The following is a 14906-nucleotide window of genomic DNA, read 5'->3' as shown; positions in this document are numbered from 1 at the left end:
TGTGATAAATTTATTAATTTGTTATTCATATTTTAAAGTAAATTAATATATGCGAAATTTTCATATTCCATTCAAGTATTTGTATATAATTAGAGCAATGTTGTAATGGCGTTGACATCATTTATTGTCTCTTGTTCTCGATAACGGGAAAAACAGCGCATTTGACGGCGAACAAAAACAAATGTTGAAAATTATTACAACATAAGTAACTCTATTTATTTTAATCATACTTTTTTTAGCTACACCATCACCTTATTTGTTTGTTTTTTTTTTTTTATAAATTGCTTAATGATATATTATTTAAATTTATATAATATATTTTTTTGTTCGACATGGCTCAGTGGTTAGACCAATAAATCTAGGTAGGGTAGGGATTTATACAAGCCTGTCTAGGTACATCCACTCGTACCCCAGTATTGTATTGTAGCTTAAAGAGCCAGTGTAATTAATGGCACAAGGGACATAACATCTTAGTTCCCAAGGTTGGTGGAGCATTGGTTAATATTTCTTATTATGCCAATGTTTACGGGCGGTAGTGACATCTTATCATAGTGGTATATTTGTCCTTCCGCCTACCTATTTCTTAAAAAAAGTGTTTATAATTCATCTCGTGCTCGTTTGTTAAGGAAGAAATAAGACAGTGTTTCCAAAGACCGCATTAAGACATCGTGGTGGAATTAGCTCCTAAAAAGGATGAGAGGCTCTAGTCCAGCTGTGGGATATTCTTACACTATATAACAATGTCTGCTTTCTATTGATGTGTTAATTGTTAACATGGAAACATAGTTGACATTTAATTATTTGCAATATTTTAGATTATTTTTCCGTAATAAATATAAATATATATATATATTTTTTTTTTCAAAATAATTCACAAAACAACATAGGTATCTATCTGACTTTTTTGAAATATCTATATTATATATTTTTTTCTAAAGAAACAATTTACATACATATATTAGATCTATATACTTAACGAACGAGAAGTCTCGAAGTGGCTCAACTTCAACATTTCAATTATCTATATAAGAAGGTATTTACAAAAGAATATCAGTTGTCTGGTTTCCATAGTACAAGCTCTGCTTAATTTGGGATCAGATGGCCGTAGGTGAATAATGTCCCAGGATATTATATTATATCTAATCAAGTTATATTTGATGAAAAAAATATAGCGTATATTGTGATTATATACATCGGATATATTTCTTAACACACTATTAAAAGAATGTATAAATTTATAACGTTTTATGAGAAATCTTGAGCAAAATATTTGAACATGAATACAAACATTTATATCTTTATAAATAATTTATATTTTTTCTCACAACCACAACTTGTCACAACCGGCACCGTTCATGGAAATTTCATAAATAGTACATTCATAGTGTGTGTTTTATTGGTCATAGTTTTGAGGTAGAATGGTCATTCATAATAAAACCTGAAATTTGTCGAATTCAGTGCTCGATCTTCGCCGAAGATTGCGGGCTCAGACTCGGTCAATTACCACTGAATTTTCATGTGTTTAAATTGTATTTATAAGTCGTTTCGTACTCGGTGTAAGGAAGACATCATGAGCATGATCTTCTGGCAAATGTGTTCTTAACCAATAATTTGCTACAATGCAAACATGGAAGAACATAAAAATTGTGTGCGTGGTAGACAGTGGGCCCTTCGTCGGCTGTTACTTCTACAACTAAATCGAATCAAAATCTAAATAGCAGATACAACCAAATTAATAAATTATTTATCAACATATAAATTCATTTTTTAAATCAGGAGTGGTATATTTATTATAATCAGCAACAATTTTTGCATTCACTATTGGTTCAAATTGAACCAAACTTTTGGTTGAAATCGTCGAAAACAAAACGAGAAAGTTCTCAATTCGACATTAAGTCGCTTATAGTATGAAATCCGCGTACCCTAAATCAAAATAACGAACAGCACTGGTCGAATCATTAATAAACTTTGCGGGAAAAGTATTTTGACATCTGTGCGGAGTGACCTAAGGTTAGGAAAGATGGATGAGAGCCTTAAGTTAGAAATATGATTATTCTGTCCACATGGGTTCCGAGGATATGAATTATGAATGATCGAAGTATACGACATTTCGTTTTTATTTATTCGTTTTGATTTCAAAAAGTCCTAACATCTGTGATTGATTTGTATTTAGAATTTAGATTGTGTTTTTAATTAATTGAATGAATATTGTTGTGTCGAGAATATTATTAGAACGAAGTTTCTTATCGCACTTTAAATCCACACATTTCAGCCCAGCTCTCATTCGTGAGCTAGGCTGAAATGTATGACTTTAATCGTCACGACAGTTTTGCTATAGTGTGTTTATGTTATGCCTGTATCTACGTATAGGTATGTTACTGCAGTATATACGCGTGCAAGAGCGACTACTGTATTTAAATGTTATAAAAAATTATAATAATATGATCACTTCCGAGCCTTCATCCTTCCGAGATTCACTTGTCAGCCGAGATGGCCCAGTGGTAAGAACGCGTGAATCTTAATTGATGATCGTGGGTTCAACCGGGCAAGCACCACTGAATTTTCATGTGCTTAATTTGTAATTATAATTCATCACGTGCTTGACGGTAAAGGAAAACATCATGAGGAAACCTGCATGTGTCTAATTTCACTGAAATTCTGCTACATGTGTATTCTTCCACTGTGCCGTCAGCACATCGCCTTTTTAGTTGTATTTCATATTTGGCATGATGAATCATAACAATTTCTTATTAGATTATTATAATATAGTGATCAGTCAGTACGGTGTACTCAAATAATTGTGACGTGTTTTAAATAAAAATATATTATTTCTTCGGTCTTTGAGTATTGACTAGCCTTATACCTGGGAGGAGTAGGAGGGAGAGGAGGCCTTAGCCTAGCAGTGGGACATTCATAGGCTGTTACTGTGTGTGTGATCACTTCCAATACTTTTGAAATATGTATATATATTATGTATAAATATTATGTAGGACTATTATATAGTAAATATGTAGGACTATATAATAGTCCTACATATATAATATATATATATATATATATATATATGTGGACGAGCATATGGGCCACCTGATGGTAAGTGGTCACCAAACGCCCTTAGACATTGGCATTGTAAGAAATGTCAACCATCGCTTATAGCCAATGCGCCACCAACCTTGGGAACTAAGATTTTATGTCCCTTGTGCCTGTAATTACACTGGCTCACTCACCCTTCAAACCGGAACACAACAATATCAAGTATTGCTGTTTTGCGGTAGAATATCTGATGAGTGGGTGATACCTACACAGACGAGCTTGCACAAAGCCCTACCACCAGTAAAATATTGTATAACGGGTTTTATCGCTATTTCGTTGTTTTTATGAAATAATGTAGATGTATTTTTTTACTTTGTAAAAGCCTCAACGCCAAAGAAGACATCTCCCTTATATCCGTTTATTCGCTGTAATCAAAATAGAGCTCATTCTAATTAAAATATTTAATTAATTACTATTTCTCCACTAATTCTGTTTCTGCCAAATTTTTTATTGATGCTTAGCTCCTATTGGTTTTAGCTTGATGTATAATATAATAATAGCCTTTGATAAACGGGAACACTAACATAATTTCCAATTTGATCCGGTATTTTTTGAGATTAGCGCGTTCAACCAAACAACGTCTTTAGTTTATTATTATTATCACTTTCAAACTACTTCTAATGGAAAAAAAGAGATATTTTTGTAAAAATCATGGTAGGTATCTTAATAGCAACTAATATTTTAAGGATACATAAATGTAGAGTGCTATAAACAATATAGTTTTAACAAAAAGTGCGATAAATTAACCGCGTACCCGCGTAACCGCGTATGCGCAAGAGTGTGATATGTGACTGATATCTTTGTTTGCGGTTCAATCATCTGTGGATACCCCGAAGTAAAGGCGGACAATTTCAAAAGTCCGTTTCTATTGTGGCGTTTTTTAAAATTCGTGTGTAGATGTATTCATTTACGTATCAGAAAATTGTAATTACTTAGAAAAATTAAAAAACTTCAATACTGACTTGTAGATAAGGTTATAATATAAGCTTATTTCCGTAAAAAAAAGAATTTTCGAAAAAATGCAGATGTCCGTATCTACTTTGCTGCCATCGATATAATTTCACCTCAATCAAATTTTCAGGCTGTTAATTTTTTACTTTAACTTTACGCTTACTTAGCTATTGTAATGGAATCCATTTGATATAATATTTTTTTAGCCGTTAAATCGTTCCCTTGTCTCTGTAAAGGATACATGCGCGGAATATTAAATTATTTTCTTCGGAACGAGGAGGTACTGTTGTTTCCAATAATAGTATTTTTATAAACAAATTTTCTATCCAGGTTACAAAAACCATTATAAACTTGTAACAATAAGTTTAATTATGTTCTCAAATGGGATCATGCGTTATTCTTTTCTATTAGATAATTTAGTTAAAGTTTCCTTGAATCTCTGTAATATTCCCATTTACAGTATGTATGATGTAATTATAATAATCCAAAAGATGTTAAACTCAAATTTCTTGGGTTAGGGCTTTGTGCGAACCCGTCTGGGTAGATGCCACCCACTATATATTTTATCTCCAATTAGCAATAATATTATTGTAGTATTGTCGTGTTCTTGTGTGAGTGAGCCTGCATAGCTGAACGCAAAAGGGATGAAGATGTTATACATCTTAGTACCCAAGGTTGGTGGCTCATTGGCGATGTAAGGAATGATTGAGCTATACAAAAAAACTTTAATCTTTAACTAGTATTTATTTCTGACAATAAAGGAGATAGCAACTTTAATGATCTTTACAATAAAATTACAGGTATTTTTAATATATTTCTTTATCGACTTCAATGTGAGAAGGACTCACTGGGTAACTCACATTACAAAATTGATACACGTAGACGTAAATTTAATAAATATGCCCGTACTTTTTTACGTCGCGGCGATATTATGATGACGTTAGGATCTGGTTCCGTATGGAGTTCTTTATTCGGAGATTGTTTTTTATATGGAAATTATGAAAATTCCTAACGAGACACGACATTTTTATTGGTTTAGATGCTTTGTTGTCGTAAGATCTTTGTTCTCGTAAATCTCTTTTGAAATGTTTACAGTTACCTACGTAGGGCACTGAATTTTGTGCTGTTGTTAAAAAAAACATATACAATAAAGCGAATATTGAATTGAATTTTATTTGAGAAATACGTACTGTTAATTAATATTTGTAATATAAAATTCTTTAATCACTTAGTTTATGGATTCGAGTTGTTTCAATGTAGTAAGTGTTAACTAATTTATTTTTGTCTACAAGATACAACAAGACTATGGGAATAAATGAATCGAGTTTAGAGAGTGTACCTGTGTTTGTGCGCACACATATATGTTCTATGACATGCGCAAGACAAGCCAGTGTTGACATTGCCCGCCGTGACCGAAATTAATGAAATTATTATTAATACGCAGTATGACCTTCTTTAATGTTTGATCGTTCTGTCATTAGAGCTACTTGACATTTATTGTCATTAATTAAAATATCTCTATGGAAATAACAAACTAAAATTACAAATAATTATACTCTAGCTATGTTCAGGTCATTCAAAAAGTTGTTGAATCGTAAAACGTTGTATGATATTCAGACTCGAAGTCAGACGAATGAAGTAAATATTTTTATAGATGGTAAAGCTGTTTCAGTTCCGAATTACTTCACAGTATTACAAGCGTTGCGTCGAGAACGTATAACTGTACCTACATTCTGTTATCACGATCGATTGTCAATAGCTGGCAACTGTAGGATGTGTCTTGTACAAATTGAAGGTATGTGGAAACCACAAATTGCTTGTGCCATGCCAGTGTCCAAGAATATGAAAATACAAACAAATTCCGAAGTTACATTGAAAGCACAGGAAGCAGTTTTGGAATTTCTTTTAGCTGAACATCCACTTGATTGTCCGATTTGTGATCAGGGCGGTGAATGTGACTTACAAGACCTTTCAATGAAGTTCGGTAATGATCGAACAAGATTTACAGACATACACTTTCAAGGTAAGAGGGCTACGGAAAATAAATACCTCGGCCCTTTGATTCGAACTGAGATGACAAGATGTATTCACTGTACACGTTGTATAAGATTTGCGTCTCAAGTATGCGGTTTAGATGTTCTTGGAACGACAGGTCGTGGTGCTGACATGTTGGTAGGGACATATGTCGACAAAATATTTTTATCCGAATTGTCTGGAAACATAATTGACTTATGCCCGGTTGGAGCGTTAACGTCCAAGCCGTATATGTTTAAAGCAAGGCCATGGGAACTCATAAAAACCGATTCCATTGATGTAACTGATGCCACTGGAACAAATATACTCATTAATCATAGATTTGATAGAGTATTAAGAGTCTTGCCTCGTGAAAATGATGACATCAATCAGGAATGGCTATCTGACAAAGGCCGTTGGGCGATAGATTCTCTTGAGTTTCAAAGACTTATAACTCCAATGCATAGGAATGAAAGTGGGTTGTGTCCAATAGAATGGGATTGCGCTTTGAAAATGGCTGGAAAATTAATAAAATCTGCATGTCCCGCTAAGATACTGGCTATTGCAGGTCCGCATTGTTCAGTAGAAACCTTAGTAGCTGCGAAGGACTTACTTAATATGCTTGGTTCTGATAACACATTTATTGAACGTGGTTTGTCTTATTCTGGGTCAAATATCGATATAAGAGCCGGTTATTCTCTAAATGTCAGAATGAAAGATGTAGCAACAGCCGATAAAATATTACTTATAGGAACTAATCCTCGCTTTGAAGCTCCAATTTTAAATTCTCGTATTAGAGAAGCTTATGTGTACAATGAATGTGACATTTATGTGATTGGCCCACAGTGCCAGTATAACTATCAGGTTCAATATATTGGTAAATCTATCAATGATATATCTAAAGCTAAAAACTACATACAGAGTGCAATGCGGCCTTTAATATTCGTTGGCATTGATCAGTTACAAACTTCAAATACTGTGGCTGTTATGAAAGAGTTAAATGAATTAGTGAATACCTTAACGGTGGATGAAAATTGGGAAGTGATAAATGTTATAACAAAAGAAGCTAGTTTCGCCGGCGCTTTAGAGGTTGGGTGGAAGCCAGGTGGATTAGCTGCATTAAAATCATTGTCCCCAAAAGTAGTGATATCTTTAGGTGCAGACCACGTGTTCTGTAGGTGGGATGCCCCGACCGATTGTTCTATTATTTACGTAGGTTTTCAAGGAGATCGGGGAGCGGAGTGTGCGTCAATTGTTTTACCTGGAAGCGCTTACACAGAAGCGGGTGGCATCTTCATGAATATGGAATGTAGATCTCAGTTTGCCTTCCCTGCTGTAACTCCACCTGGTAATTCACGTTATGACTGGAAAATAATACGAGCACTGGCAGAGTATTGTCAAATATGTTTATTTTACAGTGATAGAGAATCGCTCTGTATCAGATTAGCCCAGGTAAGCCCAAGCTTATTACATTTTGGGACGTACCAAAATAAGTTATTCGCTGATTTAATTCCTCAACTTCTGAATAAAGATACTAGAAAAGAGACTGGTGTTGAGAGTAGTTCTTTGCATGTAGAGATGAAAACTTTAAAAGACTATTATTGTTCGGATATTTTTACTTATAACTCACCAACTATGGTCAAAGCCACAAAGGCTGCTACCGAAATAGAAAAATCTGATTACGCTTCTGTTTAGTACTATTTAATATATTATAATTTATACATAAAATAAAAGACTAGTTATGTAATGTTGATTTTAATTGTTATATGGATTTTAATGTTGGTACACATTTAGTGCTATAGTAATAGCAAATATTCTTAATAAAGTTATATTTTTCACTTGTTCTTTTTTAATTTCAATAAAGCAAACATACTAATTAAACTATATAAAATAATTACATAGAATTATTACTAAAAAATAAATGAAACATTAATGAACATTAAAAAATAAGGTTTGTTAAACATTATAGGGGTTATTATTTGAACTCAAAATTTATAAGAAGGCTACTATTGTACTCGCAAGATCATTAATATCTTATTGTGCTGATATACTTACTGTTTCCCGTATGAATCTAAAGACAGAACTTTCTTTTAAGTTCCTAAGAATCCGTATTTTTCGCAGTCAGACCTTTGTTATGTGCCCAGTGAACTAAAGGCACAAAGTATGTTACCAGTATACATATATTCTATTGTAATATTCATTACACTCGTTATGAATATTACTTAAGTTTAATGTGAGTTTTTCTCAATAATATAGTGAAAAGGTACAATCATTTTATGTTTATTTTGTGAGGTTTGTTGGATCTAAACTACTGCTGAAAATAAATAAATAAATTACTTCAATTGCAATATAGTTCGATTCCCAAGTTTCTTATAACAGCTTGGATCGATGGCTTAACGCGCTTTTGAAGGTGAGGTGAGACTTGCAATAAAGATTACCCAAACAAAAGAAGCGACTCGGATTCATGCACGGTTCTTCTCAAGTTCACTTTAATAAGAATTTTCGTAACGGACGTAAGATAAAAATAAACAAACTGCATAGGAAAATTGAAGCATAATATTTTAAATTTAAAACCTATTTTAATTGTTAGTCAGGTTTATTTTTGACTCACGGACAAATAACCATATTATATAGAGTATCCTTATAGTATGCGTAGGGCAAATATACTAATTCATTAAAATAAATTATAATTGGTACATACTCTATAACTACTTTTATATACATATTAAGAAAAAGTATTACTTAGTGTATATAAAGTTGGCTTCCTAATAAATAAACTATAAATGACGAGTCCACGAATTAACTTGTATAGAAAGATCAAGATTTTCTCGAGTATAGTGAACTTGCGCTGTAAAAATAGAGTATTTGTTTTGTGAAAGAAAAAAAACTTGTTTAAAAATTAAAAATTTTTTTTTTTTTGCTTCAACTACAAACGATTTTTTTCACTACAATCAACTACAAACGATTCACCTCAAGAATCAAACAATTAATTTTTTTTTTTGCTTCAACTACAAACGATTTTTTTCACTACAATCAACTACAAACGATTCACCTCAAGAATCAAACAATTAATTTTGAGTATCGACAAAACCGGGGGATGAGTTTTTTTCGATGTCCTCCAAATTTTTTAGAGCTACTACAAACGAAAATTTTTTTATTACAATCAACTACATACGAGTATCTATAAGAATCAAAAAGAAAAAAATCGATTTTCAAAAGTCGGGTGCCAATCACATAGCTCATACGCCTAAGCGCGTACGGGTTATAATAAAAGAGGAACTTCGACCCCGCCGGCGGGATAGGTGTGTGTTTGCTCTGTAATCTATCGTGTTGATATTAGCCGATGTAATGTTATCATCGGGGGCAATAAGGACGTCTTTAGGACGCCTACGGATCGAAATGGGAAAGACGCTACCGCTCTGTTCATCAAATTAGTGGAACCTGCCAAAAATTGTGAGGTAGTATCTGCACCATTACGATGACACTACGTGGCAAGACTGGACAGTGTTGGAAGCCCTGGCTGGATCTGGGAGTAGCTAATTTGAACAAAGAAGCTTTCTAGAGGCAGGTCTTACGTCATTGAAAATTTAATATCGCAAATGGTAGCCAATTTTGTCGATGAATTCGTTGTTCGAGTTTTAGTTATAGGAATTTTTAATGAACATCGAAACTGTATCCATTCAACGTTGTTCGAATAACGGCTATATTTTTTCAATTGTGTTTTGAGATCAAAGCCTCTATAGTTAGTATTATTGTTGTTAAAAGTATTGTGTGTTTATGTATGTATACATGTAAATATTCTTTCTTTTCTTTCTTTATTTTCCAGTCCAGTTATCGGATGTAAAAATTAATTGATGAATTAAATAGAAAGCGATTTGAATTAATCATAATTAAAAATTTGAAACTTCAAGTCGAAAGTCTTCGACCAGTGTGTGTTGCCAGCGATGACTTATGGATCAGAGACGTGGTCGCTCACAATGGGCCTCATAAGAAGGCTCAAGGTCACTCAAAGGGCAATGGAGAGGGCTATGCTCGGAGTTTCTCTGCGAGATCGAATCAGAAATGATGAAATCTGCAGGCGAACTAAAGTAACCGACATAGCCCGAAGAATTGCTAAATTGAAGTGGCAGTGGGCGGGGCACATTGCTCGCAGAACCGACGGCCGCTGGGGCAGAAAGGTTCTCGAGTGGCGACCACGAACCGGAAGAGGCGTGGGCAGGCCCCCTACAAGGTGGACCGACAACTTAGAACGAGTCGCGAGAAGCCGTTGAATGCGGGCAGCGCAAGACCAGCCAACGTGGAAATCCTTGGGGGAGGCCTTTGTCCAGCAGTGGACGTCTTTCGGGTGATATGATTAAAAATTTTGTTCATATAGATATATAATGTCTTCAATAATTTAATATCTTAAGGTATCGCCGCAGGCCTGAACTCATTTAGAAAATATTAGCTTTCATTTTCCTTGCAAAACATTATTTTAATAACATTTTATTGAATTATATTACATTGGTATTTAAGTATATAAGCTTAAATAGGCTATATATAATATAGGCTGCAAAATCTGTGGTCTTTTGAGTTAGGGTTAGGCCAGTAAATCCTTATTGGGTGTATCTGTCCAGAAATTCGTAGTCGCAGCCTGGAGTATGGCCGTGGAATGTAAGCCGTGCCACGGTTTACATTCCCGTGCCCCGGAAAGCAAGTAAAGATGTCCCTTCGGAAAATAAGGAAATAGAGTGCATTTGTGGTTGGTCGTTTATTTTTTCACTAAATATTCTTCTTATTTGTCTGGTCTGTGCAATTTCAAAGTAGCCAAATCTGCGGAATTTATTCGCTTATAATTGTGAAGCGACGAAGTGCTCGCATAGTTCATACGTATTGTTGATGAGTTTTTTAAATATTGTATTTTTTCTGAAATAGGATTTGCCGGGTGATTTAGAGCTGATATGACCCAGTGGTTAGAACACGTGAGTACTAGAAGATTGTTGGTTCGAATCCGGGAAAATATCACTAAATTTCCGTGTGGTTAATTTGTATTTAAAAATATAATATATCTTATTCTTGGTTGTGAAGGAAAACACCGCGAGACTTAATCCGACATGTGTGATGAAGATAATAAACAAATGCTTATTGAAACACTATTAAATTCATTTTTCGTAATTTAAAACGAATATTTTATGTCAACTTGAATAGCAATCATTTAAAATTTCCGCTCCCTTTCTCCCTTCGCTATTTTTAACTTAATCATTAATTCAGTGAATTTTTAAATTCGCGTGTAATTCTAGAAAATCTGGCAAACTAGGTTAATATTCTTATGTCGCGTGGTATCGACCCTTTGTTTTAATTATGATTATTTTGGTCGTCTAGTGGTAAGCTTATAATGAAGATACCGATTCTCCGAGTTCAGGATTCAAAAACCGGATTCATTCCAATAAGACCTGAGTATTTTCTTTTCGGATATCGTGTGATCTGCAGTAGTTTTTACTTTAAATATCAATAAGTTTAATGTTTCTTTATTGAAGGAATTTAAACTTTAAATTAAGTATTATTATGTGGCAGTAGAATGATAGATGGTCCAACACCGATTTTAAGGTTCCGAATACATTTCCAACTACTAAATAATTAACGTAATTCGTACAACAATAATACGAATTAGAAATCTGTGAACAGCCATGAACACAACTATTACAGCTTACTCTAACTGCAATATGCATGCTGCTACCATCTACCACCTGGCACTTACCATCCCACACACAAGTGCACCATTAAAAATAGAACGAATAAGCAACAGAGCGATGAAGGTATATTATTGACAAGTCAACGCCTTTTAGTTCTTCCGTTCAATTAATCAATTACGAATAACAAGAAATCCAAGTAATTTTATCTGCCAATAGGGTAACTTTTGCCCCCTTTTTTTTTTTTTTTCGCTGGAAAAACGCGTTTACGCGTTTCCCCCACTTTTAGTGGGGGGTATGTGGGACTCGCCGGCGCCGAGTATGCGCTGGAATACCCACTAAAAAACCAGCGGTACCCACACCGCCTTTTCGAGGGGCGTCACGGGATCGCTTGCGCATACTACCGTGACGCCCCGACGGTTGGCCCGCCTCTGCAGGCCTCCAAATCCTAGGGGGTTCTCAGGGTACAAAGACCCCCTAACCCCGGCAACACTTAGGGCGGGAGGAGAAGATGCGCATAGCGCCGACGCCTTCTCCCCGGTCTTCTTCGGCGAAGCGAGTCAGCGGAGGCCCTCTCCTCACGCTCCCGCTCCGCTGCATCCTTCTGCGACATGACATTTTCGCAGAAGGAGACCGTCTCCAACCAGCACCTCTCGCTACCAAGCATGGCGTTTATCACACTCGGCAGTGAGAGGTCTTCACCGACTAAGGCCGCCAGGGACAGGCGCTGAGGTCCCCAAGCGGCACACTCAATCAGAGTGTGGCAAGCTGTGTCCGAAGGCGAACCACACTCATGGCAGGAGGGTGTCACCTCCCGCCTCGCTATCCGGTGCAGGTACTTACCGAAACAACCGTGTCCGGTAAGTACCTGCGTCAGCTTGAATGTGAGTGTGCCGTGACTCCATTCCACCCAGCGACTCAAGTGGGGGCGGACCGCCTCCACTGTCACAAGGCCTGCTGAGGGGAAACTCAGGTCCTCCTCCCACCTTCGAATCAAGGCTCGCTGGGCTAGGGCCCTGACTCGCTCAACCTCCGCCGATCCTGGACGGACGCCGCTTGACCTCGTTTCCACCCGGAACCGGTGCACTTCCGCAAGCACCTCTGTCTGGAGTTCCCAGGGCGGATCGCGAGAATTGTGTCGCTGCTGTCCATGACACCGTACGGTACCCACGTATCGCTCTCAACGCTATGACTCTTTACGGCCTCCGCAGAAAAGCTCTGTTACGAGCGGTGAGAGCATCCACCCAAATGGGTGCACCGTACAACGCCATGGAGTGTACCACGCCAGCGTATAAGCGCCGACACGGTGTTTCCGGCCCTCCTACATTGGGTAGCACTTATGAGCTTCGTGCCGAGTTGGACAAAATGCTGCCTGAAGCTCCATCTTCCTCCAGGATCAGATCTAGATACCTCATCTGGGCTTGCACCTTAATCACCGTCCCCTGGACGGTGATAGACGCCCCTTGAGGGGGACCCCGACGTGGACCGTGGAATAGGAGGGCCTCTGTTTTTGTGACAGAGACCCTCAAGCCCAGCATCCCAATCCGGTCCATCGTGAGCGATACTCCGACCTCGGCCAGGTGGGCCGCCTCCTGAAAGGTCTGCCCCGTCGCCGTGATGAGGGTGTCATCCGCGTTGCACAACACCCTCATTCCGGGAAGGATGGGGGCCCTAAGGAGCCAATCGAATCCGACGTTCCATAGGATTGGGCCGAGTACCGACCCCTGTGGAACGCCGCAGCCTACCCAACGCCGGACAAGTCGCCCATCACCCACCTCCCAGAGGACCACTCGGTCCCGGAGGTATGCCCCCAACAGCCTTCTGAGGTAGGAAGGCACCCTGTGGTATCGGAGTGACTCCCTTATAGTCTCGAAGGGAAGACTGTTAAAGGCGTTCGCTACGTCCAGCGATACCGCCAGGACTACGTCTCCTCGGGCCACCGCCTCGGTGGTCCAGGTCTTTAGGGCGTCCAGGGCGTCAATGGTTGATCGACCCTCCCTGAACCCGTACTGAGCCTCTGAAAGACCCGGCCCCACCTCGTTGAGGTGCTGAATAAGACGGGCAGCGAGGATCTTCTCGAAGAGCTTGCCCGTCTCATTCAGCAGCACAATTGGCCTATATGCTGAAGGAGAATCGAGTGGACCCCCCTCCTTCGGCAACAGAACCAACTTTTCCTCCTTCCACAGCTTCGGAAACTGCCCACTGGAAAGACATTCATCAAACAGTTCCCGAAGCCTCCCACCTAGATGTTCCAGGGCGCCACGCAGAACACGCCCTGGAACCCCGTCCGGACCCGGCGGTGTGGTTCTGGCCCTCAATCGATCGAGGGCCATCTCCATCTCTCGCTCCGTAACGTGTGGTGGAGCCGCACTGTCATCTGTTACAGAGCGAGGGGTCTTACTTGGTGGGACGTGTTCGCCTGGTTGGGGAAATAATTCACCAACCAGTCGCAGGAGGAGATCCGGCGGCAACGTTTCCGTCGCAGGGGCGCCGTGTGTGCGGAACTTTCCTCGCACACCACGGTACGGGCGTCCCCACGGGTCCCTGTTCAGGCCCACCAGAAGCTCCTCCCTTGCTCTCTCCTTAGCTTGACTTATTACCTACTGCAGCTCCTTTTTCAGCTGGCGATAAGTGGCCCACAGCCGTCCCTCCAAGTCCACGTCGAGGCCGTTGTGCCTGCGAAAAACTTTTGCCGCTGTGAAAAAATTAAATCAAAAATGAAAATGAAAATTTGCCATTATGTACATAGTTTTGAGTCTTTAAAAGATGACATGAATGAAATATGAAAATTATTATTACAGTCCTTGCCATAAAAAGTTCTTGCTACATAGTACATTTTATAAACCTTTCCTACTACGAGTACATATTAATCTATAGTGCGAGATCCGCATAAATTTTAGCTAACTTGGGCATTCGTAGTGCGAAATATTCGCCCACGGAATTGTAATTACAATCTAATTCTGAAGTGCTGCTAATTTTAGAGTTTTTTATTATCTGTTTTAATATAATATTTTAGGTAGGACATAATTGTTTTTTAAAATTATGGTTCAAATCGCAGAGTTTTATGCGGCGTTTTTTCACGCCACAACAACTGTGCCTGTTATACAAAACACAGGTACGGTCTTGCGTGGAATATTGCTCGCACCTTTGGAATGGCTCCGCTAAGTACCTACTGGAGGC

At 38.1% G+C, this 14906-nt stretch overlaps 1 protein-coding gene across 1 annotated transcript; it reads left to right on the top strand.

Moving 5' to 3' along the window:
- Window positions 1-5607: 5607 nt before the first annotated feature.
- On the top strand, window positions 5608-7752 carry LOC126769393 (NADH-ubiquinone oxidoreductase 75 kDa subunit, mitochondrial-like). The gene has a single exon (XM_050488149.1). It carries the CDS (start codon window positions 5608-5610, stop codon window positions 7750-7752), a length of 2145 nt encoding a protein of 714 aa, XP_050344106.1.
- The last annotated feature ends 7154 nt before the right edge of the window (window positions 7753-14906 follow it).

Source organism: Nymphalis io, chromosome 7 (genome assembly GCF_905147045.1).
Source record: "Nymphalis io chromosome 7, ilAglIoxx1.1, whole genome shotgun sequence".
Lineage (NCBI taxonomy): Eukaryota > Metazoa > Arthropoda > Insecta > Lepidoptera > Nymphalidae > Nymphalis > Nymphalis io.
This window is presented reverse-complemented; position numbering and strand designations above follow the sequence as displayed.

Coding starts and splice junctions, on each gene's coding strand:
- LOC126769393 (XM_050488149.1), top strand. CDS start 5,608: ATGTTCAGGTCATTCAAAAAGTTGTTGAATCGTAAAACGTTGTATGAT.